At 36.6% G+C, this 22,660-nt stretch overlaps 1 protein-coding gene across 3 annotated transcripts in view; it reads left to right on the top strand.

The window, feature by feature from the left end:
* ifih1 (interferon induced with helicase C domain 1) overlaps positions 1 to 22,660 on the top strand; it is a 164,021-nt gene that overhangs the window by 110,254 nt on the left and 31,107 nt on the right. For all 3 annotated transcript variants that reach the window (XM_039757499.1, XM_039757498.1, XM_039757497.1), the window contains 4 exons: positions 9,774 to 9,991; positions 11,047 to 11,163; positions 13,683 to 13,806; positions 19,908 to 20,123. In XM_039757499.1, coding sequence (XP_039613433.1) covers positions 9,774 to 9,991; positions 11,047 to 11,163; positions 13,683 to 13,806; positions 19,908 to 20,123 — 675 coding nt within the window. The remainder of the gene's footprint in view (positions 1 to 9,773; positions 9,992 to 11,046; positions 11,164 to 13,682; positions 13,807 to 19,907; positions 20,124 to 22,660) is intronic.

Genomic DNA, 22,660 nt, shown 5'->3' with positions numbered 1-22,660 from the left:
GCAGACAAAGTGTATCCATACTACTCGTATTGCAAGACATCGCTCGTTTATCAAGTCAAAATTTATTAAAATTTTTTGCTCGTCTTGCAAAATACTCGTAAACCAAGTTACTCGTAAACCGAGGTTCCACTGTAGATATATATATATAGCATGCAGAAAGACACACCCTACCCATCCCCTCAGCGCGGTTGTTGCTAAATTAAAGATTTTCAAAATTAGGGAGTCTGTAACAAAGCACAGTAAACACCTGAAAACTTGGAAAATCAACAATTTTGCAATTTTTGTTACATATTTTCACACTTATTCCCAGAAATAAATATATTTGACATTGTCATCACAGCGATTAAATTTAATTCTTTTTAGAATGATGCATGACTTTGTGCAGTCATTAAATGGTTCATATGATTTTATTAGAACTCTTTACAACCTGCAACTCATTTTTGAAGAATGAACCATCTGAATTTTTTATTTTTTAGGAGACGGAGCAATGATATGATGTGAAATTAAATCAGCAACCACACAAAGAAAAGAAAAACACCACTCTTTATGTTTCCTTTATTGGTACTGCAGATGATTAATTTATACTCTGCATTCTATTCTGCATATCTTTATCATGTTATTTCATTTCCTTTTCCTTTAAAACATAAACCCTCTACTTTCATACTATGTTATTTTCACAATTAATGTAATTATTAATACTGAAATACTGTATCATACTAGCTAGAAAGGTTTAGGTAGAATGCCGCAACAAAGCATTATCACACCCTCTGGGAATGATGGGAACTTTGCAGCTTGGCTCTACTTTTTCCACCCCCTTTTCAGTTTTCAGTCTTGAAAGTGTTTTCCCACATATAGAAGCTCATAGTAAACTGCTACATACGTATTGAAAACTTCTATACAACAAACAATTAGAACCTCCCACATCTTAAAATGTCCAATCTAAATGCCTCAGCCTGTCACAGTATCAAAATCAGCCAATAAGTGAATGGATGTGGTGCTTAAAAGTTGATTTTTTTTTTCTTTCATACCTTGGATGGGTTTGACACAAAAGGAGCTGCAAACTACAAGGTGCCCGACCAACTTCGTGAGTTAGGAACTAAAGAAATGTTTTGAGAAGTGATAGAATTCTTTTAATAAAATGTTAAAAGTAGTTCAACTGTGTTTCTCACTCACGTCAAAAAAAATAATGAGCACAGAGCAGAGGACTAAAGATCTCACAGTGGGGACATGTAAGAAAGAAGCCAGCATGTTTCTTGTTACATACTGTCCAACATGGAACTCAGGTTAGGGATTGCACATGCCTACATGGCTGTTTGTTATAACAGATAAGGAGTCCAGTTGACTCTGGCACAACAGGCAGGGATTTTTTCCCTGTAGGATGAGATATACGTGATTGAAAATCCAACAATAAGGGGCTACTGAAGAATTTAAACTTTTCTTTTTTACTTTGCTTTAGTTCACAAATCCCAAATATGTATACAGAAAATGGGTGGAGGAATGGATGAATATGTACATTGACATTCAACAGAGTACAACCGACTCTCTATTAAAAGTGTTTATTTATCAAGAGGACAGGGTTTGCATAGCTTTAACTCCAAAGTTTACCATCATTTTACAACACTTGGGCCAAGAATTCCGCAAAACAAAATCTTGTAATAAAAAAACTAAGCAGATGTTGCTGTATACTGAAATTCTTAACGATCCCTACGGTTTAAATCTTTGACCAGATTGATTTCATGGCAGTACAGAGAGTGTCTGTTGCTAAACATGGTCGTTTAATTTTGAACCTCAAGCCTGCTGGTGCTATCAAAGAACGCAGAATTCCCTTTTGTACCAGCATATGCTGTTTGTTTTAAAGAGTGTTTGTTTTTTTCAAGAGCCACATGGTTGTTCAAATTGTCAGCCTACGGCTGATGTAATTCACAGGAGAGATCCTCTTAACAGTCCATGATTTAATGCTGCCTTAAAGATTTATAATACGAGCTCTACTTCACATTAGTGTCTAGCTTAAACTCCTGTTTATATAATGTATTATGATAATACCCATTTTTCAGATTCCTGACACCAAATGTTGTTATACGAAGTGTTTCTAAGTTAGGTCTTTTGGATAACCCATTACTGTATAAGCCAAGGAATTTAGTATATTAAAAAAATGAAATACTTTTAAGAGCAAAGTGAAAAGAAGCTTAAAACCGATAATGAAAGAATTTACTCTAGGTCTGCTGAGACAGAAAATGAATTATCAGCTTGTGCTTTAGGCAAGGTTCATTGTTTCCAGACTACCCTCACAGCATGTTGCGATTGCATATTTATTAGCAGGTATGTGCTGCATTTAAAAATACCATATTAGCCGGCTGAGGAATGACTTCCTGTCTGCTTGGTCAAGGATATTTAGATAAAGTGCACTGACTGAGTGCTTTTAAGGCAGTCAAATGGGAGATGATGGGGGTTGCAAGCAATAATTGCTCAAAAAAAAAGACTACATTTTAATTAACTTAAATCTGAACAGGAAATTTGGTCCTAATAGGTAGTGAAGGGCTGTCTTTTCCCAGAACTATTTCCAAAACTTGAAAAAAGTCTGAAAAACATACACACAGCAATTGTTCTGACCATCACTATGGGGACTTTATTTTTGAACTTTTGTTACAGACTTTATTAAACATGTTAAAAAAAGTTACAAAAAAAACAAAAACTATCATATATTTCTTATTATTTTTTACTTTTTTATATATTACATATTTTTTCATATGTATGACTGTGCCATTATGTAAGTAATGAAGCACAAATCCATCCACCCATCCGTCCATTTTCTAAACCCACTTATCCAGTGAAGGATTGTGGGGAAGCTGGAGCCTATCCCAGCATGCATTGAGCACAAGACAGGAGCACTCAATGGAGAGAATGCAGAAGTACAAATGACTATCTAAAAACTGAGGAGGAAACATCTTTAGAATTAATCAGCTAAGTTGCTAAATTTTCATATTAAGACATAAAATGCACATGTTGAAGTAGATTCTATACTTCACCCACTCTGTCAAAAATTTCCAACTCTGAAAATCCTGCAAATGCACATTTCTAAGAATTCTAATTATAAGAAAAGCAAAACGCAAAAACATATTTTATAACAAGAACAGAACAAGGGCTCCAGGAAATAGTCAGCAACTTCTAGTGTTAGTCTGTTTCTAATTATCCTCTCAATGTTCCCTTCCAAAAGTAAGCTGCTGGTGAGCTTTCTAAATAATAGAGACAAGCGAAAGACAGTTTTGTTTACTGCAGTAGCAGCAAAGTGAATATTTAGAGATAATTGAATTGTCATTTTTTAATCCGTATAACTATGATGTTCTACCAGGAAGCAAAAACAAATACATGAGTAAAAAATTTTATTTTTTGTCTTACATTTTAAATAGGAAGATATAGTTATTTAGCTTTGATTGATAAATTGACACTCTGTGTGTAGAAAGGTGTGGAAGTATGCCCGTTGTTAGAGTGGTGATCTATCCAGGAATATTTCCTGCTTTGTCTTTGATCCAGCCATTTCAGTCCCTCCATAACACTGTACTGGAATGAGAAGCACAGGGACGTGACAACGTTTAGTGATTCCAGGTGGGATAAGATAGATAGATAGATAGATAGATAGATAGATAGATAGATAGATAGATAGATAGATAGATAGATAGATAGATAGATAGATAGATAGATAGATAGATAGATAGATAGATAGATAGATAGATATTTGTCAGTAGGTGCAATTTTGCCTTTTTTACAGAAGCTCAATAAATACATACATTTTTACATTATAACAATCAAATACACACCAAATTTACATAAAAGAAAGAAAGCTAACTTGACTAAAGATAAAAAGATCAGTCCCAGTCACTGCAAGGCATTATAAAGGTGTGTTGCACCCAATTCCAGCTTCTATCAGTGAGTGGCCAGTTGTAGTCCTTCATAGTGGTGCTTTGGTAGGAGTGGTAGAAGTCGAAGAGGTGGGCAGAGTCCAGTTGTGGTCATAATGTGCCCTTCAGGTTAGTTACTGAACCGTTGATAAACATGTGATTTCCCTGGCTTCCTCTGTAATTCCCCATGTGCCCCCTGTGATTTAGTGCCCTTAGACACAGTCACATTCCTGACAGCGTTTATAGCATTTTGTGTGCTTACCAAGATTTACACTGTGCCTTTTCATATTCTGCTGCCTGGGACTTTGCTGCCTTCAGGTTTTTATTTATGTGTCAGTTAGAAACTAATATTTCTCATGTAAATGTCTTAATCCACATATGTGCAATAAAAAATAAAGTAAAAATGAGGTGAATATCAAAACATACGACTGATTAACTATTCATTTTGGATTGGCAGGTCTCAGTTAATTCCTCATTTCAGCACAAGAAAACATGTACGTCTCTGTGAACATTATTCTGTAGTTAATAAATAATAAGAAGTTAAATGAACAGAATTTAACGTAACACTTGAAGGTATAGTTAAGAATAGTCATTGTAGGCCGTGTAATTACGTAAACTTATGTGTTCAATTGCATCAAACTTAACCTCCAGGCATCATGAATAAATAATTCTTGCATAACAGGAAGAAAATACAGAAGATGTTAATTGAAACAAATAAAATTTAAGTGGATCAGCCACAGTCCTGACATTATCTGCACTGAAAACTAGTGGCAGAATTGGAAATGTGCTGTTTATAATGTTTAGGCACTCCAAGATTTCAAACTCTTACTGCAATAAAGGTGCCTCCACCAAATACATAATGTTTAAATGGTTTCAATTATTTTAATTTTTAATTGCTGGCATATGTAATTTCACCTGTTTGAGGACCCTAATTCTAGTAAGAACATTCTAGCCACAAAAAAAAAAAATATTCTAACAAATGTCAAAGTAGATTTGCAAGGTTTTATGCAATGTTAAACAGACCAGCCTTTGTACTTTGGTAGAGGAGATCCACAAGATATATAAGGAATTGACTGCTGTGACACCTCTGTAATTTGTTTCTTAAATTTGTCAGCAGAATTATTTGTGGGGGTCCTTTAATGGGGAAAGGTAGCGCCCTACTTTATGTAAAAAGAGGCACTTGAAGAATATCCTGAATTCCAGGATATTTGTTTAAATCCAAAATGCTTTGTAATTTAAAAAAGGAACAACAGAGTAAGCTACAGGACTCCTGTGCTCAAATCCAAACACACCCATATATCTTCTGTGAGAAACTTGCATGTTCTCCTCACATGTCAGAGTGGGTCGTCTTCTGAGTACTCCCACACCACCAAACACATGTATGTGTGAGAACTGACACACCGATTGACTGCAGCCCCCTTCAACTGGAATGATGTCATTGTTGCCCCTGTTGTGAATATGAAACACCCAAAGAAGGAGAGGATGAAATAAGACTGGGATACAGAGAGAAGAAGGACGGGAATAATCAAATACAGGTGGGGATCAAAAACAGCAGAAGCAAAAATCCAAACAAGCAGTCCAAAACATAAAGGAAAAAGATCATAGTCAAAAACAAGCGAAATGTCCTAAAATAACTTGATACTGTATCTGTTAGAAGTTTGTTCCTTTTTCTGATTTTTTATAGATTATCCACTATTAAATATTGTAATTTTACACTCATCTTTTAGGTCACTGAAGCTAATTCTAATGTTTAAATTTATCTGTTCCTTTTTGTTTTGAAATACTTCTGAAATAATGTGGGCCTGTTTTATCCACTGTTCTGTCTTTTCGTGGTCAACTCTATTTTTGGTAGCCCATTGTTAGGAGTAATGTGCTGGTTGTTAAAGGCATGTCCTCACGTCAATAGTTCACTTGTGGAAACGCTTCCTTATCCGAGCTGTGTGTTCAATACCCAAATCTCTAATCACTATTCAAGCTCCTTTAACTTTGGTTCTCAGATATTTTGACTTTTTCTTGACCATGATTTTTGTCTTTTGTCTTGTTTTGGCTTACATGCATCTTAATTTTGCTCTCCCAGTTTTAGCCCTTTTTTTGGCTTTTGATCATCTCCTGGCTCACTTTCAAACCTTGTCTTTTCATTGACACAACAGTATCCTTGATCCTCATTAATACTAATTCAGAGTAATTTATTTAAAAAGGAATTCAGAATTTTATCATTTTTTTCATTTATGGCACCATTCTGTATACCAAATGAAAACAGGGGTGTCCAACTCCAGTCTTGGTGGGCCGCAGTGACTGCAGGTTTTCATTCTAACCCTTCTCCTAATCAACGAGCAGTTTTCACTGCTAATTAACTCCTCTTCCCTTCAGTTTATTAGCCTTGTTTTGAAGGATTCATTCCTCTGAATTTATTTGTTTCTTCATTAAATGGCAGCCAAACAGAAATGAGATGTGAAATGAGTTAACAGATGACCAGCTAAGCTGGAACATCAAACTCCAGCCAATTTCACTCCAACCAGTTTCTTAATGAGAAGCCAATTCTTGCCGTTATTGAATATCAGGACTTGTTGCTGCTCTCATTCTGACACAGCAGACTATTGATTGTCAGTTTTTTCTAAGACCACCGTCAAGATGTTTTGGTGTCCTGAGCAGACCAACATGACCAAGACCTTCACCTTTTTTTATTTTCAGGTTAGTTGGACATGTGGCAGCTTATTTTGTGTCTCATTATTGTTTGGCTGCTCATTAAGGAAAAAGAAACAACTAAGGAGTCTGAGTTACGTCAATTAAAACAAAGGCAAAAGAAGTTAATCAGCAGCAAAAATGGCTCACTAATAAAGAAGATGGTTAGAATGAAATCCTGCAGCCACTGGACACCCCTGCTCTAAAAACTCCTTCTCAGATCATTGTTGATTTAATGGTTTAATACATTTATAATAATTTAAAAGTAGGATAGATTAGAGGAGTAATGTCTTTTCAGATTAAGTAATTCAATGCAAACTCATTTTAATACAATAAACAGGCTAGACCTTTCAGTCAAACAAAAGTGCAAACAGCTCCATTTCCTCGCCATAACCACACTCACCCACTGCATGACCTTATTTTTATAGTGTTGGGGTTATGCCAAATTGTAAAACGTTGATATGAACATATGCGTCACCAATCTGCAGCATAGTATTTATCATTTTTATTTGAAATGATTAAATCAAAGAGGATTGTTTTTATTCTTTTAAATAACTGAAGAAAAAAACATTTTCATGTTAATGTGCAATTGGAAAGTGCATAGTAATAGCTTGATCAATTCCTTTTCATTTTACAATGCAGAAAATGCATTCACCGTTATATGGTAATCATAAAAAAGTCAAAAATATCTTCCTGCACTAATAAACACTTCAAATCCGATCTTTCTGTATAGAAGCTGTGGCAGACTTTAACAAATGCTCTTTGTACTTTCTCAAGACTAGCGTGATATTTTACATATTCTGTTATTCCTGCTGGATTTTTTTTTCTTAGAAATGAAACATAAATTTACTGTTATACCATAGTGGAACTTTCACAAATGTAAATATAAGTTTAAATATCTGATTAGGAACAGTCATTCTGTGTGAATGATTCCAGAAATACTTTTCAGAAATGGATGGATGATTACTAGCTGGTTATTTGCAGTTCAATTTGCAATTTTCAGTTCAATTCCCATCTGCATCAGTCCTGACATATGAAGACTATATCAGACTGTTAATTTTTTTGCCTAGGAAATGGGGTTGTCACTTAATAATCTAAATGTGATGGATTTCAGTGGAATTGTGATGCCAGCATTTGTTCTGTTACAGAAAAGCACCTTGTGTTGGTGTTCAGTGCAAAAGACTCTCCATGAAATAAAGATTGATGCTATGATTGACCATTATCAGAGTTTGACCACCTGTCAGGGACTTGCTCAGATTTTATATATTGGAACTCATCTTTTGTCAAGTTTTAGAATGTGGCCTTAACCTTTATCCCATCAAAACTCCTAAAATGATCTATACTAATAAAAGGCAAAGCCCTCACTGACTGACTGATTGACTGACTCATCACTAATTCTCCAACTTTCCGTGTAGGTAGAAGGTTGCAGTTTGGCAGGCTCATTCCTTACAGCTTACTTACAAAAGTTAGGCAGGTTTCATTTCGAAATTCTATACGTAACGGTCATAGCTGAATCCTACTTACGTACATATATGCGGCCATAGCCTGCAGCTCGGTCGCCATATGAGGCGGAGTTGCGTCCCCCATACCCACACCTCCCACGTAATTGAGTGCCTGCCCATATAAGGCCATCCGTCAGCAGCAATCTAATAGACACACTGCCGCTAAATATTCGCAGGCAAATCAATAAGTTAATACCGGGAATACCTGTTAAACATCTTAGATTCACAAGTACCGATTTGGGTAGTGATCACTTCGATGAATGAAACCTGTTATCTTTACAATGGTTTATAACGAAGATGAGATGGTCAGGGATAGACTAGACAAACACGGAATGTAACTTGAACACAAGACATCCTCCAAATACGAACCTGATTGAAAGAAATAATGATAATCAAATCCTTGATGACAGCAACACTCATAACACTCACAAAACAATTACATTGACAATCATGTTACGTTATTTTTAAAACATTTCCTTTTCTTTTTCATAACTTCTTTAACACACTACTTCTCCACTCCAAAGCGCGGGTATTTTGCTAGTTTGTAATAAAAGGAAAATAGGAAAACAGTAAAATGATTTCGAGTAATACAAATTCATAGCTGGTCGTCTAACCCTAAATTGCATGACACAATTTTCCTGGTAAGCACTTCTAAATCATTTGAACAGTCTAGGAAATTCAGCCCAACAAAGCTCTCCAGGCCTGTCCACTTAATTCTTCCAAAATAACATCAAGATGAGTTTTGAAAGTCACTAAAGTTCTACTGCCTACCACACTACTTGGTCACTTACTACATGTGTCTAGGGTCCTCTGTGTGAAGAACAACTTAAACCTAATGTTTGTATGAAATTCACCCTTAACAGTTACCCCAGGTTATTGATGAACTCATTTTTAAAATAACATTCTTGACAAAAATGACTAGTTGCCTTCATAATTTTAAACTCTTCAGTTATGTCTTCTCTTAGTCTTCTTTAGGTTAAATGGAAGGCTCAGCTGTTTTAATCTTTCCTCATAACTCTTCCTCTGTAACCCTGCAATCAACCTAGTCACTCTTCTCTTGACTTTTTCTAACATTTCTTTGTCATTTTTCCAGCCTGGAGACCAAAACTATACACAGTACTCCAGATGAGGCCTCACCAGTGTGTTATAAAGCTTCAGCAGAACCTCCTTGTTAGCCTTCTTAGTAGCTTCTGAACACTGTCTAGCAGTTGATGATGTCGAGTCCACTATGACTTCTAAATCCTTCTCATAAAGTGTACTTTTGATTTTCAGATCTTCCATTGTGTATTCAAACCTAACGTTTTTACTTCCTACATGTAATACTTTACATCAACTTACATTAAATTTCATCTGCCACAAATCTGCTGTCCACGTTCCTCTGTAATGACTGAACATATTCGAGACTATCTGCCAATCTACCTATCGTCTGCATCATCATTGTCTACCTTTGGGTGAGATGTTGTATTACTGTCACATTTCTAAACTTATGGGGACACAGAAGACAGCTGTCATATTACACAGCTCAAGTGGGCATGGAGGAAGTCTCTGATTTAATCGTTCCTAGTGTGCTCTAATCACCAATACCCAAGGACTGAAAATAAAATAGACAAGACAGGAAATAGTAAGAGAAGTCTATACTGCTCTGCCTCTCACAGTACATCTTAAATAACCAAACCTTTTTCTTTTTCCCCAGACTTGTCCCTCATTATCATAGATGAATGCCATCACACAAATAAAGATTCTGTTTATAACAATATCATGACCCGGTATATTAAACAAAAAATAAAGAACAATAGCCTGAGGAAAAAAGGTGAAAAAGAGGTTCCCCTGCCTCAAATACTGGGCCTGACAGCATCTCCAGGTGTGGGTGGAGCAAAAAACCAGCAGAAGGCTGAAGAGCACATCTTAAAGGTGAGAAGCTCTGAGATGCACAACACTGGCAAAGAGGACTGTTAGGCTGGGAAAAATGGTCACATAATGTGTCTCTTACCGTAATGTTTTAGACGGGCAAGTAAAACTGCCCTTCCTTTTATAGTCTCTCTTAAAGAGGCAAAGCTACCAGCTCTTTTAACATGTCACTTTATTGACTACATTTTTCCTCCTGACATTTATTGCATTGTGTTTTACATAATTCTAATTATTCCTTTTTAAAATGCTTGGTGATCAGTTTTGGAAGACACTTTGGTTTACTTCACATTTCTTTGCTTAGCAAACAGTTTTGTCCAGGTTAAGTAACTTGCTTGGCTGGTCAGTGATGGGGATTTCACCAGACATGTTGTGGCTTCTAGTTTACTGCCTTAGCCACCTGGCCATTATGTCAATCACTTTTAATAGTAATAACTGTCTAAATGTGTAAAATGTTATCAAATGGTTTTGCATCTTTCCCATCTGATAAAAGACTTCTCTTATTTAACTTACCAGCTCTATTCTTCTAGCTGTTAAGGAGAATTGACCACCGTTCATTCTTGACTTTTCACTCATTGTGTGACCCTGAGCAACTCACTGAAGCTGCCTGAGCTTTGAAATGTGAGAATAGATTTCAACATTTGTTGATCATATCTCTAAAGAGTGATCACAATACACAGGATATGTATGTAATAAATCATGTGTTCAGCTCACAGGACAATAAAGTTAAATTAGATTGGATATTTTAAGCATTCCTGTTTTTTGGTGTTTCGCTTTAAGTATTGGAGAGGTCTTACAGGCATTCCAACATTTTTTTGGCTCCAGATTTTCTATAATAGATGGAATATTGGCAAGGTGAATATTAACAGATGGCCGGTTTCTTGAAAGTGTTATTCAGTCTTCCTTCAGAGAAATTCTTACAAACAATAATTCTATGCTTTTACATGGGTGTAGTAGTGTTACTGCTATGTTGGACTGTGCATATTATTAAGCTACACTGGCACATAATGGCTTGTTTTATCTAAACCCCTCTCTATTCATTTATTTATTTATCTATCTAGATCTGTGCAAACCTGGATGCTTCCAGAATTATGACTGTTCGAACGAATGTCAGTGAACTACAATGTAAAGTCAAAGAACCCTACAAGAAGTTTGCAATTGCTGAAGAGCGCAGATCGGTGCGTTTTGCTTTTGTTTTTTTTTTTTGTTTTTTTCTAGTTCACTTTTGTGCTGTTTTAGTTGATAATCTCCATGAGTTAAGGTGGGCACTGTAACTGAATGCTGGCTCATCCAGGATTCTTTCTGTAATGTTAATCTTGGGATTTCAAAATGGTTGAACCAGATACATATATCTTGAATGATCTGCATGGATTAAAAAAAAGTAGTTTTTCATTTTACATTTAACTCAATGGCATACCTTTGAACAGAATTTTATTAAACACTGATAAAACCTTCCAATCTGCGATGAATTTATGCATTTTGGGAATTAGTTACGAGCAAATAATTAACTGCAGCCAGAAACTGTTCTTTGCATCTGTTGAATTCGAATTTCTTAGTTTTTATTTACTATAATTTTAACTACAGAAATCTTATTTTTAATGAATACTGTACTGCAGTTTACTAAATTGATACTTTAAGCAGTTGATATTTTTGCAGTGTGGTATGCGTTTATTTCCATCATTAGTGTTATTAGCCCCTAAACAAAAAAGTTAAAAAAAATAAATAAAAGAATGCATTTATTACACTGATAACAACAACAACAACAACATTTATTTTTATAGCACATTTTCATACAAAAAAATGTAGCTCAAAGTGCTTTATAAAATGAAGAATTGAAAAATAAAAGACACAGTAAGAAAATAAAATAAGTCAACATTAATTAACATAGAATAAGAGTAAGGTCCGATGGCCAGGGTGGACAGAAAAAACAAAAAAAAAACCCAGACGGCTGGAGAAAAAAATTAAATCTGCAGGGATTCCAGACCATGAGACTGCCCAGTCCCCTCTGGGCATAATAAGCTAAGATAAGTCTATTATTTGTTCATGCATGTCTCAATAACACGTTAGTCGCCCCCGAAACATGCAGAGTGAAGGGAGTGTTAAGACCCCTTAACTGGCAGATATCTGCACACTTCACTGATGATTTTCCCCACATAGTAAGAAACATATGGAGATACAAAGAGTTTATGGAAAAGGGTCTTAATTAAAAGCTACAGTATCACAAATTGAAATACAGGCAACAGAAAAAGGGCACAATCAGCATCTCCGGTGAACCTATGAGCACAAAAAGATGACAGTATATAATCTACATATTTTTATATATAGATGTAATCTATATAGTATATATAAACATTGTAGTTTCGGACTGACTAGATTGAATTGGTTGGATTTTGCATATGTGCTGAAAACAATAGCTGGTCTATTTGCTGATTAAAAAATCTAATTTAAATCAAAAGAACATTTCTCTTTAAACAATAAAAACAAAGTTAATGGTGAGTGTCATACCTTAGAAGCTGCAACCAGTAGCTGGAAACCCAAACTGACCAACTCTGTGCCCGTGTTATAGTAGAGGCTCTCACTTGTTAAGCAGATGAAGATCAGGCATTCACCAGAGATGGAGACTCTTATACAATGTACAGATTGCTTGGTGAACAAAAGGAGATGTTCCTGGGTGAACAGATAAGCACGTAGCTAGAGAAGCTTTGAATTAAATTGTCATTGCCCATACTAAAATCTGTGACATTCAGTAGGTAAAGGTAGGCTGTCAGTTCTGCAGGACAAATCTAAAAGGCTAATTGAAGATTGAAGGGACTGAACTAATAAGCTGCTGTCTTTAGAAATGTAATCTGTGTCAAATGATTTTCCTGCTAAAACAAAGGTGAAATCTTATGTAATAACTTTGGACACACAAGTAAATAATAAGATTGGAAGACGTACACAAAGGTTAGTCAAATAAGTAAAGTAGATGTCAACCTTTACTGTAAATTAAGTTGCTTATTGAAAACATGAGCGTATTGACAAAAGTTGAGCACAGATACAGTATGTTTAGCATAAAGTATTAGAAAATATTCCTCTACATAAAGAATTTTTTGTTTTAATACAAAAACATAATAATTGTGACATTCAGGCAGTATCATTTGTCCATTCCTACTCACCTATTCTCAAATGGAAACTTGAAGGTTCACAAAGCTCTTCTATCCAAAACTGATTTTTCTGGCTTAATTCAAATGTCTGTGATGTTCCGAGTGAACAAAACTTTTCCAATGTTTGTATAAAATTAACCTTTAATCAGATTCCATGTGTTTTATATGTGGGATTTAGTATACATCTCAGAAAAGGTGTACTGACCAACTGTATTTCTAAAGTACTCATTTGAAATCTACAAGCACCTTTTCTTGCTACCAATATAAAACCAAAAGTATATTAATGGATAAAGAGATTCTAAGCAATCAAATCTATAGGGCTGACATTAATTTAGTTTTGCAGGGTTTTTAGTTTTATTGTGTAAAGTCTTAAAGTTTGCGAGCATTTTAATAAGTAAGTAATGTATACAGAGGTTTCTTGTGCATGTGCAGTGCAATAGGACATGTTTAATTTTTGCTTTAAAGCTTCTGTATTTAATCTCATATTGAATTCTGTTTTTCCTCTATTCATTTAGCATGCTGTACACCATAAATAACTTTTATTCTTTTTTTAGGATCCATTTGGAGATGTAATTAAAAGAATTATGCAGGACATTCATAACTACTGTAATATGTGTCCTTCATCTGATCCTGGAACACAGAATTATGAACAATGGGTTGTTCAGATTGAGAAAAAAGGTTTGTCCAAAATAATAGGAAATAATCATTTTAAAAAGTTGACCAAAAAAGAAAACGTAAACAAATAATATTCTTTTTACTTTGGAAATGAGAAAGTTTGTATATGTGAATATATCAATTTCTATAAATAGATTGAAAGGTCAAGGAGAAGTAAGGATGACATAATAAAAGGGCATATAGTAAAGTGGGAAAAAATATGTGGTAAGGAGTAATGTTTAAAAAGTGCACTAATAGCAATACATTTGAAAACCTTGTGGATACACTCGGCTGGGAATGGCAGAAGAATTCACTTCTCTAAAGAAGAGTTCACTACAGTGATTACATAACTCAATGGTGGTTAGGCTGTAGGAGAAATAGAGACCCATCGAAAAACGTTGAAAGTAATTTACCTGACACTATGGAGATGTCAACTTAACTTTCCTCTTCCATGTTTTATGTGAAGGGACGTGTCCAGGACTGCCAAACTGTTGCATACTGTAGATACCCATTTTAAAAAGGAGAACTAGAGAATGTGTTCCATATAACAGACGATTACACTCCTCATTATCTATGGGAAGCTGCTGACATTCTGGAATGGAGATCCTCCACCATTAAACATGGTTATGAAACAGCAGGCTAACTCTTTTTGCACAAATATTTGTAAATCTTACATGTAGTACTTATGCTTTATTCAGTCTCTCATTTGTTGAATGATAGTAAAAGTTGTCTGTACAAAATATAGGGTGGGATATTTATGCAAACATATTTTCTTTTTCTTTAAAGACTTTTAGAAATAATACAATTAATGTGACATTTAAAGCACTTCACAGTGTATATATAAGTCAATTTAGATAGATAGATAGATAGATAGATAGATAGATAGATAGATAGATAGATAGATAGATAGATAGATAGATAGATAGACAAAGATATAACATTAAAACCCCTTGCTAATATTGTGTAGGCCCCTCTTATTCCACTAAAACAGTTCTGACCCACTGAGTCATGGACTCTGCAAGACATCTGAAGTTGTCCTGTGGTATCTGGCCCAAGACTTTAGTAGCAGATCCTTTAAATCCTGTAAGTTGTGAGGTTGGTCCTTCATGGATTAGATTTTTTTTTTTAACTTATCCCATTTTGGAGGCCAAGTCAACACCTTGAACTCTTTATCACGTTCCTGAAACCATTCCTGCACAACGTTTGCAGTGTGGCAGGGCCCTTATCCCACAGAAAGAGGCAACTGCTATTGGGGAGTATCATTGCCATGAAGGGGTGTACGTGGTCGGTCACAATCTTTAGGTAGGTGGTACATGTCAAAGTAATATCCACATGAATGCCAGAACCCAAGGTACCCCAGCAGAACATTGCCCAGAGTATCACATTGCCTCTGCTGGCATGCCTTCTTCCCATAGTAAATCCTGCTGCCATCTATTCCCTAAGTAAAGGACACATAAGCACCTGACTTTCCACATGATCTAAAAGAAAATGTGATTCATCAGACCAGGCCATCTTTCATTTTCCTTTGCTTCCATGGTCCAGTTCTGATGGTCATGTGCCTATTGTAGGTGCTTTTGGTTGTGGTTAGCATGAGCACTGTGACTGGTCTGTGGCTTTGCAGTCACATACACAGCAAGCTGTGATGCACGGTGTGCTGTCACATCTTCCTGTCATGGCCAGCAATAAGTTTGTCTAGGGTTTGTGCTACAGTCACTCTTCTGTGGAATTGAACCAGACGGGCTAACCTTCACTCCACACAAGCATGAGTGAGCCTTGGGCCCCCATGGCCCTGTCAGATGTTCACCAGTTTTCCTTCTTTGGACCACTTTTTGTAGGGGCTAACCACTGCATACTGGGAATACCCCACCAATCTGCCATTTTGGAAATGCTGTGACCCAGTTGTTTAGCTGTCACAATTTGGCCTTTGTCAAAGTCACTCTGATCCTTACGCTTGCACATTTTTCCTGCTTCCAACACATCACCTTCAAGAACCAACTGTACATTTCTTGTCCTAAATATCCCACCACTTGACAAGTGCTATTGTGGCGAGGTGATCGATGTTATTCACTTCACCTGTCGGTGGTTTGAATGTTGTGGCTGACTGGTGTGTATATACTGTACATATGGTTTTGTATGTTTCTGACTTACTGTGTTTACAAGTCCAGATTGTGTCTGCACACTTTGTTGTCTTCATTTTTTTAAGAAATCTGGTTTTGTCTTTTATTATAATCGTCTTGTGATCCCGTTTTTTGTTTCATCAGATTGATGGAAAGTCTAAAAAAGTAATATACAGTTAACAGTCTATGCAATTAAGTGTAATGATTGGTGCTGGCATGCATCCCTGTTACTGTCAGTGGAATTCTTACCTCTGTGCATGCTGGGTATTAATGGCCCTATTCTAGTATGACTCTAGCCCACTGTACTGTAACTGTATATTGGAATAATTATCTAGCAATAATGGGTGCAATTTTGGCCAATTTACACTTTAGCATATGCTTAGAAAAACAGTTGCATTTTTTGGATTGAATTTTTATTTTCAACATTGCACCTTTTTGAAAAACATGTGAAACAGTAATCAAGAAAGACATTCTTAAAGTTCATCTTATTAGGAATAATTAAGCAACAAACATAATTCAAGTAAGCTGATTTTTTTTTCTGTTGAAATGCAGCAATTTCCAGGCTATATTTTTTCCTGTTCTTATTGCACCTCCTTCTGTGGTGTGCCTGATTCTGCCTCCATCAATTTTGTACTAATTAAATTAGACATTGATTTTTTTTTTTTAAATAATGAGGCAAGATGCTGCATTTACACTGCATACATTTAATTTGGTCTATTTACACAGTGCCATTTTAAAACTGACAAAAAAGTTTATTCCTGGCTGTTTCAAACTTCTCTGTCAAGCACGTGTCTTCTGAAATATTCCATGCTGAAAACTGGGTTAGTATTCTGAATCCTCGTAATGGCCCTGTAGGTGTTTGACAATACAGTATGACTACTTGGACCACGATAACTGTGCTTACAAATGAACACTGAAAGTGAATGCATCCTCTTTACAAAGTAGTGCACCCATCTGCAGAATCCAGTGTTTCATGAAGCTGACGAGAATAGGGGGCTGCAGCTTACTGTGGGTGTCACTTGCTACCCAGTTTTGAGTTATTTGTACCAAAAAAATGGACACATTACTGGCAGTGACAGAAAACCATAACCCAGACCGTGAAATGTTGTATACCTTAAAAAGACATATCATCTGTGCCCCCCTCTCAAAACTCTCTGTCAAAGAGCTGTAGGTGTGAATTGAAATTGCCTCTTTTCCTTCCATGAAAGAAAGAAAGAAAAAATAATCAGCTCTACTAACAGCAAACATGCGTGGGTGCATTTCAGAGCCATGAAGTGTTAGGAGATGTAATGGAAATAAAGCTTCCAAGGACACCAGCTGTAATATCTAACTAAGTACATTTAAACAGCTGAATCATTAAATACTGAAAAAAATATGAAAATTGTAACATGTTTGTCAATAAAAAAGACTGGTAAGATAATCATAATGGAATTGTTACAGAACATAATCTGTCACTGTTTCTTTAAAGGAAAGAAAAGCAACAAAACTGTAAACTTTTGCAGTAGGGAATCCTCAGTTCAAACTAACAGCACAAAGGTAACTGTTTTAACCAAAGGAAATACACACTAAAAACTTGATAGTTACGAGATAAGTAGTTACAGTATTAGCTAACCTAACGACTTTGCTGGACTGAATGGCCTCCACTGTTTTGTCCGATGTCTTGTATCCTTATGGTGGAATTTCATAGTACACGGTACAAGTGAAGATACTGAAAAGCTGTGCACATTACAATATTCATAACTTCTGAAACTGGCAGTGCTGATGCATGATGGCCATTGACTATCATAGAAAAAGTCAATTTCAAAGGTTTCAGGTATATGAGCTAAGCTTGCCGTTATTAAGGTGTGATAATGGCTCAGGCGCCACCACGTGTGGCAGCCTTTCCAGCAGCTCTGTGTATGACTTTATTTTTCTACCTTTTTCTCTATCTTACTGATCACTCCTATCACTTTCTTTTATGTGGAATCATTCCCTGGACACTTTTTACTACTAATGTGAATTTCCCCTTGGGATTAACCCATTTATGCCTAAGGAGTTTGCGCATGAAATTCACATATGTTGTGTAGAAAAATAAAAGGAGCAAGAATTTGAAGAGAAAAAAAAATTATTACATTCCATTGTTGAGTTATGTGGCGTTCCAAAATTGGAACACTAGGCAAATCAACTTCTTACATTATACATAACGTATAAAATTACCTGACTGTCATTCCAATAATGGAACACAAGGCATTAATGGGTTAATAAAGTATCTATCTATCTATCTATCTATCTATCTAACTATAAAGTGGCTGTGCAGATTTTTGGTTTTGTTTGGACACATCCATTATGTGTTATTTAACATAAACATTACGGTAAAAAAAGGAAATACAGAAAAAGGTCATTAAGGTCTGCTCTGCAATATAATTCTCCACATAATCATCCTGTGGTTTTTTTGTGTGTGTTCATAAGAATTTGTTACAAACACTTTGAAAACACTTCAAGTTTTTGTTTTGTCCGGTGCTTCCTGACTCACCAGCAATGTTCACACAAATTCAGAGCGTCGCTCATACTTCCCGCACGATCGCTCATTCCGATGGCGTCGCTCGTACTTATCGCGAAAATTGGTGGTCATAAATTTTTGGCTTAAACAAAATGTCGCTCATAAACAATGTTTTTTGCTCACTATATGCTACTCCTTAGAGGGAACATTGCTCACCAGTAGAAGAAGCCCCCCACATACTGTATGATATTCAACTCTTCTTCATGTGTAGTTATGAAAGACAGCAAGCTTTTAGATTTTCCCCCAATATTTTGCTGTCTGGACCCAACAATTTTAGGCTATTTTTGGACCAGATTCTGTGTAAACTGAAATTTAACCTATCAACACAAGATATCTGACAAAATAGCCAAGGCCATGTAGTCCAAATTGTTAGGTTAGCTAAAAAATGATAAAAAGCAAACCAATAGGTGTCTTCAGCAGAAATGATCCGAAGGACCTCAACTTGAACCAACGCCAGGGGTTTGCACCCTAATGGAATACAAGGGGTCAAAGTTACTCCTCGTTACAAAATTCTAAAAAAATGGGAATCGGTAATATAGGCATGTGGAGTGCTGTTTTATGCTATTTTGAGGTTGCTCATCATGACTATAATGATATTTTTGAAATATAATTCTTTACCAGTGGTCCTAGCCTTCTTATAGCTGTCCCCAGAAGGGTAAAAATGGGGAAAGGGGAAAAATTTCAAACAAGCATGTGTAGGATTGTTTTAAACTATTTAAATAACACCACTGGAGAGTAAATTATAGTCTGTCATTTTCTAACCCGCTTAGCCCTGAACAGGGTTACGCAGCTAGAACAGAGTGCAAGGGAGGAATAAACCAAGGACCGGGCGCCAGTCCATCACAGGACAAACACACACACTAAGGCCAATTTAATATCACTAATGCACCTAACATGCATGTCTTAGACTGTGGGAGGAAACAAACACAGACAAAGGGAGAACATGCAAACTCTAGGGAGGAAGGATCCAGGATGCGAACCCAGGCCTCTTTATTGTGAGGCAGCAGCGCTACCGCCATGCTACCATGCCACCCTGTCTGTCAAAGATGCAATTTTCAAATATTAACAGAAAGGGAATGTCATCTTTGTTTTATACATTAATTATTTACCCAGAGAAGGAGAATTATGCTTTCACTTTGACACTATCACTCAGGGTCAACCACCCCAACTGAAAATTTTGATTGTGTTTTGTTATGCAATAAAAATGTCCAAGCAGAAAGAATACTTCATAGTCATTAAAACAAAATATAGAGTGGAATAGTCAATAAAAATGCTAAAACATCAAAATACTTGTTACTAATTGCAGGCAGAGGAACAGTTAAATTAATTTGTTAATATAAATAATGAAATTCTGTTCATCATTCTCACCAAATTAATGATATATCTAAACACTGTGACAATTTTTTTTTTGTCTAATCTTGAAACTGTTGCTGATCTTTTCAGTAAAATACTGTTTTATTCCTTTTTAGCTGCTAAAGAAGAAAATCAAAAGGAGCGTGTTTGTGCTGAGCATCTCCGCAAATACAATGAGACTCTCCAACTAAACGACACCATCCGAATGTCTGATGCCCTTAAACATCTGAAAAAATTCTATGAAGAGGAAAAGATGAGAAAATTTAATCTTGAACAAGATGAGTCGCTTGAAATTACAGAAACGGACAAATATCTGTTTAAACTCTTCCAAGGTAAATCATTTCTGTTCCAGGGTTTACTATGCATGTCTATGTCTATGACAGTGTAGGTCTCAAAAGGAGTAAAGAGATGTTAGGGCCACAGTGTGTATGATTTTAAACAGTGAGGACACAATTGAAAGTTTGGGGTAATTTGAGTTTTTTTTGCTTCCTTAGGAAGGTTTTGTATGAAAGATAAGCTCTCATAATGACTGTTCTGCAACCAAATCTGTCCCACCGCGCTTTCACCAGTCCTTTGGGCCTCTTGTTTTTATGTACAGAACACTGGCAGTAATAAATGTGCATAAACCAGCAGCTCTGATCTTTTGTTTCCTGTTTCTCTTTTTTGAAATTACGAGCTTGCAAATGAATAGATTGAAACAACGTAAACTAGAACAGCAGTCAGCCCCAGAATAAGAGAGAATTGCCTTATTCATTACGTGCATCTGGGGCTCATTCAAGGTGGACATCTGTACTCAAATGAAATTCAGATCAGTTGCAAAATTACCTTGAGCAGTCAAAAAATGTAAAAAAACAGCAGCCACTTTTAGCTGTCATGTGAATGTAGCCTTAGAAGACTTGTGCTTCTCCAGATAATAGTGTTTTATGTTAAACAACAACATCTAAAAATGTGAAATGTGTGAAAATTCTAAATATAGGAATGTTAAATCAGGATTCCATTGTAAATGCTTTTTATTCAGAGAGGGGCCCTCACTTTCATTAATGTGGGAGGCCACGTGAATTTTGCACTACACCAGTGAGTATGATTACCATAAAGTTTTTTTTTGTAATCAACTTTTTATTGATTAAATAAAAAAAGAATACAGTTGTGGTGTTATGGGTCCACAGCTTGTTCAGCAAAGGCCATTTTTAAATAAATAATCACCGCATTCGCGGCTTAGTGAGGGGGCGTTGGGCCATAGCAAGCCACGGGGTGATCTGCAGTGTGGGAGTTTCTCACCTACTGCACAGGTGAGGGACTGCCTACATCTGTGATTGTTCCCGTGGCTAATATGCTGTAGCTGCTATGGCCCCTCGCAATATAAAAAGAAGCGCGAGTCGGTTGGGAGGAGGAGAGAACGACAAAAAGAAAAAGAGAACGGAGGTTACAGGGAGCGAGGAAGCAAGTCAGTGCTAGAGAGAGAGACACACAGAGCGTATAGGTGAGCGAGCGAACGAGAGCTCGTGGGCAGCTGCGAGGAAGCTGGGTGTTAGGCCGACACCCAGGCGTTGGAGTTGAAGTCACAACTGCTGAGCGAGCAGGTAGCGGGAGTGACCAGGGAAAGGCGACTGGCTGCGGAAGGCCGGAAAGGCAGCAGGAGTCGCAAGGCTTGGAGCTGCAGTCCTTGGTATGGGCGTCCTGGAGACCAAGGAGTCCAAGTCTCAGGTCTGGGATGAGTGCCAGACCGAAGCCAGGATCGGGAGGTCTCCAGACCTGAGTTAGTGAATGGAAAAAGGGGCAGCTGTAGAGAGAGCGTCTCACCTGTTGAAGGGCCCGTATGGGAGAAGCAGGTGAGACGCTAACATTAGTTGAAAAGAAGCACTGGGCATGGCATGATTTTAAAGACTGCTTCCTGTTGAACATTTTAACCTAGTTTTAATAGGATTGTTCTATTTATTGTTTTTAAACCTCCACGTTTTCTTTTATTGAATTATTTATTGGACTTTGAAGCACTGCACTTTATTTGAACACTTTGTTTTTGTTGGATATTTTAAATAAAAGCACTTTGCACATCTTTACCATCCCCTTGCTCAATTGTAATTGCCTCAACTGTCTAGCTCATCGGTGACATTACCGCCGGTGTTGGGTTGAAGGGCTCCCGAATAGCAATGGGAGCGTGGAGCCAAACCCGCATCGTCACAACAGTAAATAGAAATCAACAATAATAGCTGATTTTTGAGTACAACGGGTACAGTGGTATAAACACACACACTCCCCGGAGTGCAAGGCAAATTCTTTCAATAAAGTTGATGCAGACACTCGTAAAGTGAAGGCCTGCCTCTCACTGCAGTAGTGCTGACTTAGTCTAGTGTATTTTATCAATATTTCAATTCTTTGCCATAATTAGCATTATCATTTTAACAAAGCTGTAAACAAAAACTCTCCATTAGTAAATGGGACCACTTCACAGCATTAAGCAAACCAATAGGTGTCATTTAATATATTCTAGTAAAATGTGACAAAAAGAAATTTTTCCCTACACTTATTATGTTCCACAGTGTGCGTTGTTCACAGCTCAGCAGACATCAAAATGACACTATATTTCACTACATGTCTTGCCAATTGTATATGGTATAATGGTGGCTACAGCTGTGGAGATTCTCTGTTACACACGGCTCATGTCATGGATTTTTTTCACTGTTAAACAACATTTTCCACATACCCTCGCATGAAGCAACACTTCTGTCAAATTACACCTGTGGTGCGTGCCAAAAGTAAACACTCTATCAGTTTAGTAGCTTGCATATACACATTGGTGCCAATGACATTCTGCTGAAGGAAAGAAACAAAAAGTCCTCTGTATTCTCAAGCACACATTACAGCACACTCT

Source organism: Polypterus senegalus, chromosome 6 (assembly GCF_016835505.1).
Source record: "Polypterus senegalus isolate Bchr_013 chromosome 6, ASM1683550v1, whole genome shotgun sequence".
NCBI classification, from domain to species: domain Eukaryota; kingdom Metazoa; phylum Chordata; class Cladistia; order Polypteriformes; family Polypteridae; genus Polypterus; species Polypterus senegalus.
Note: the sequence above shows the minus strand (reverse complement) of the source record. Positions and strands in the feature narration are given on the sequence as shown.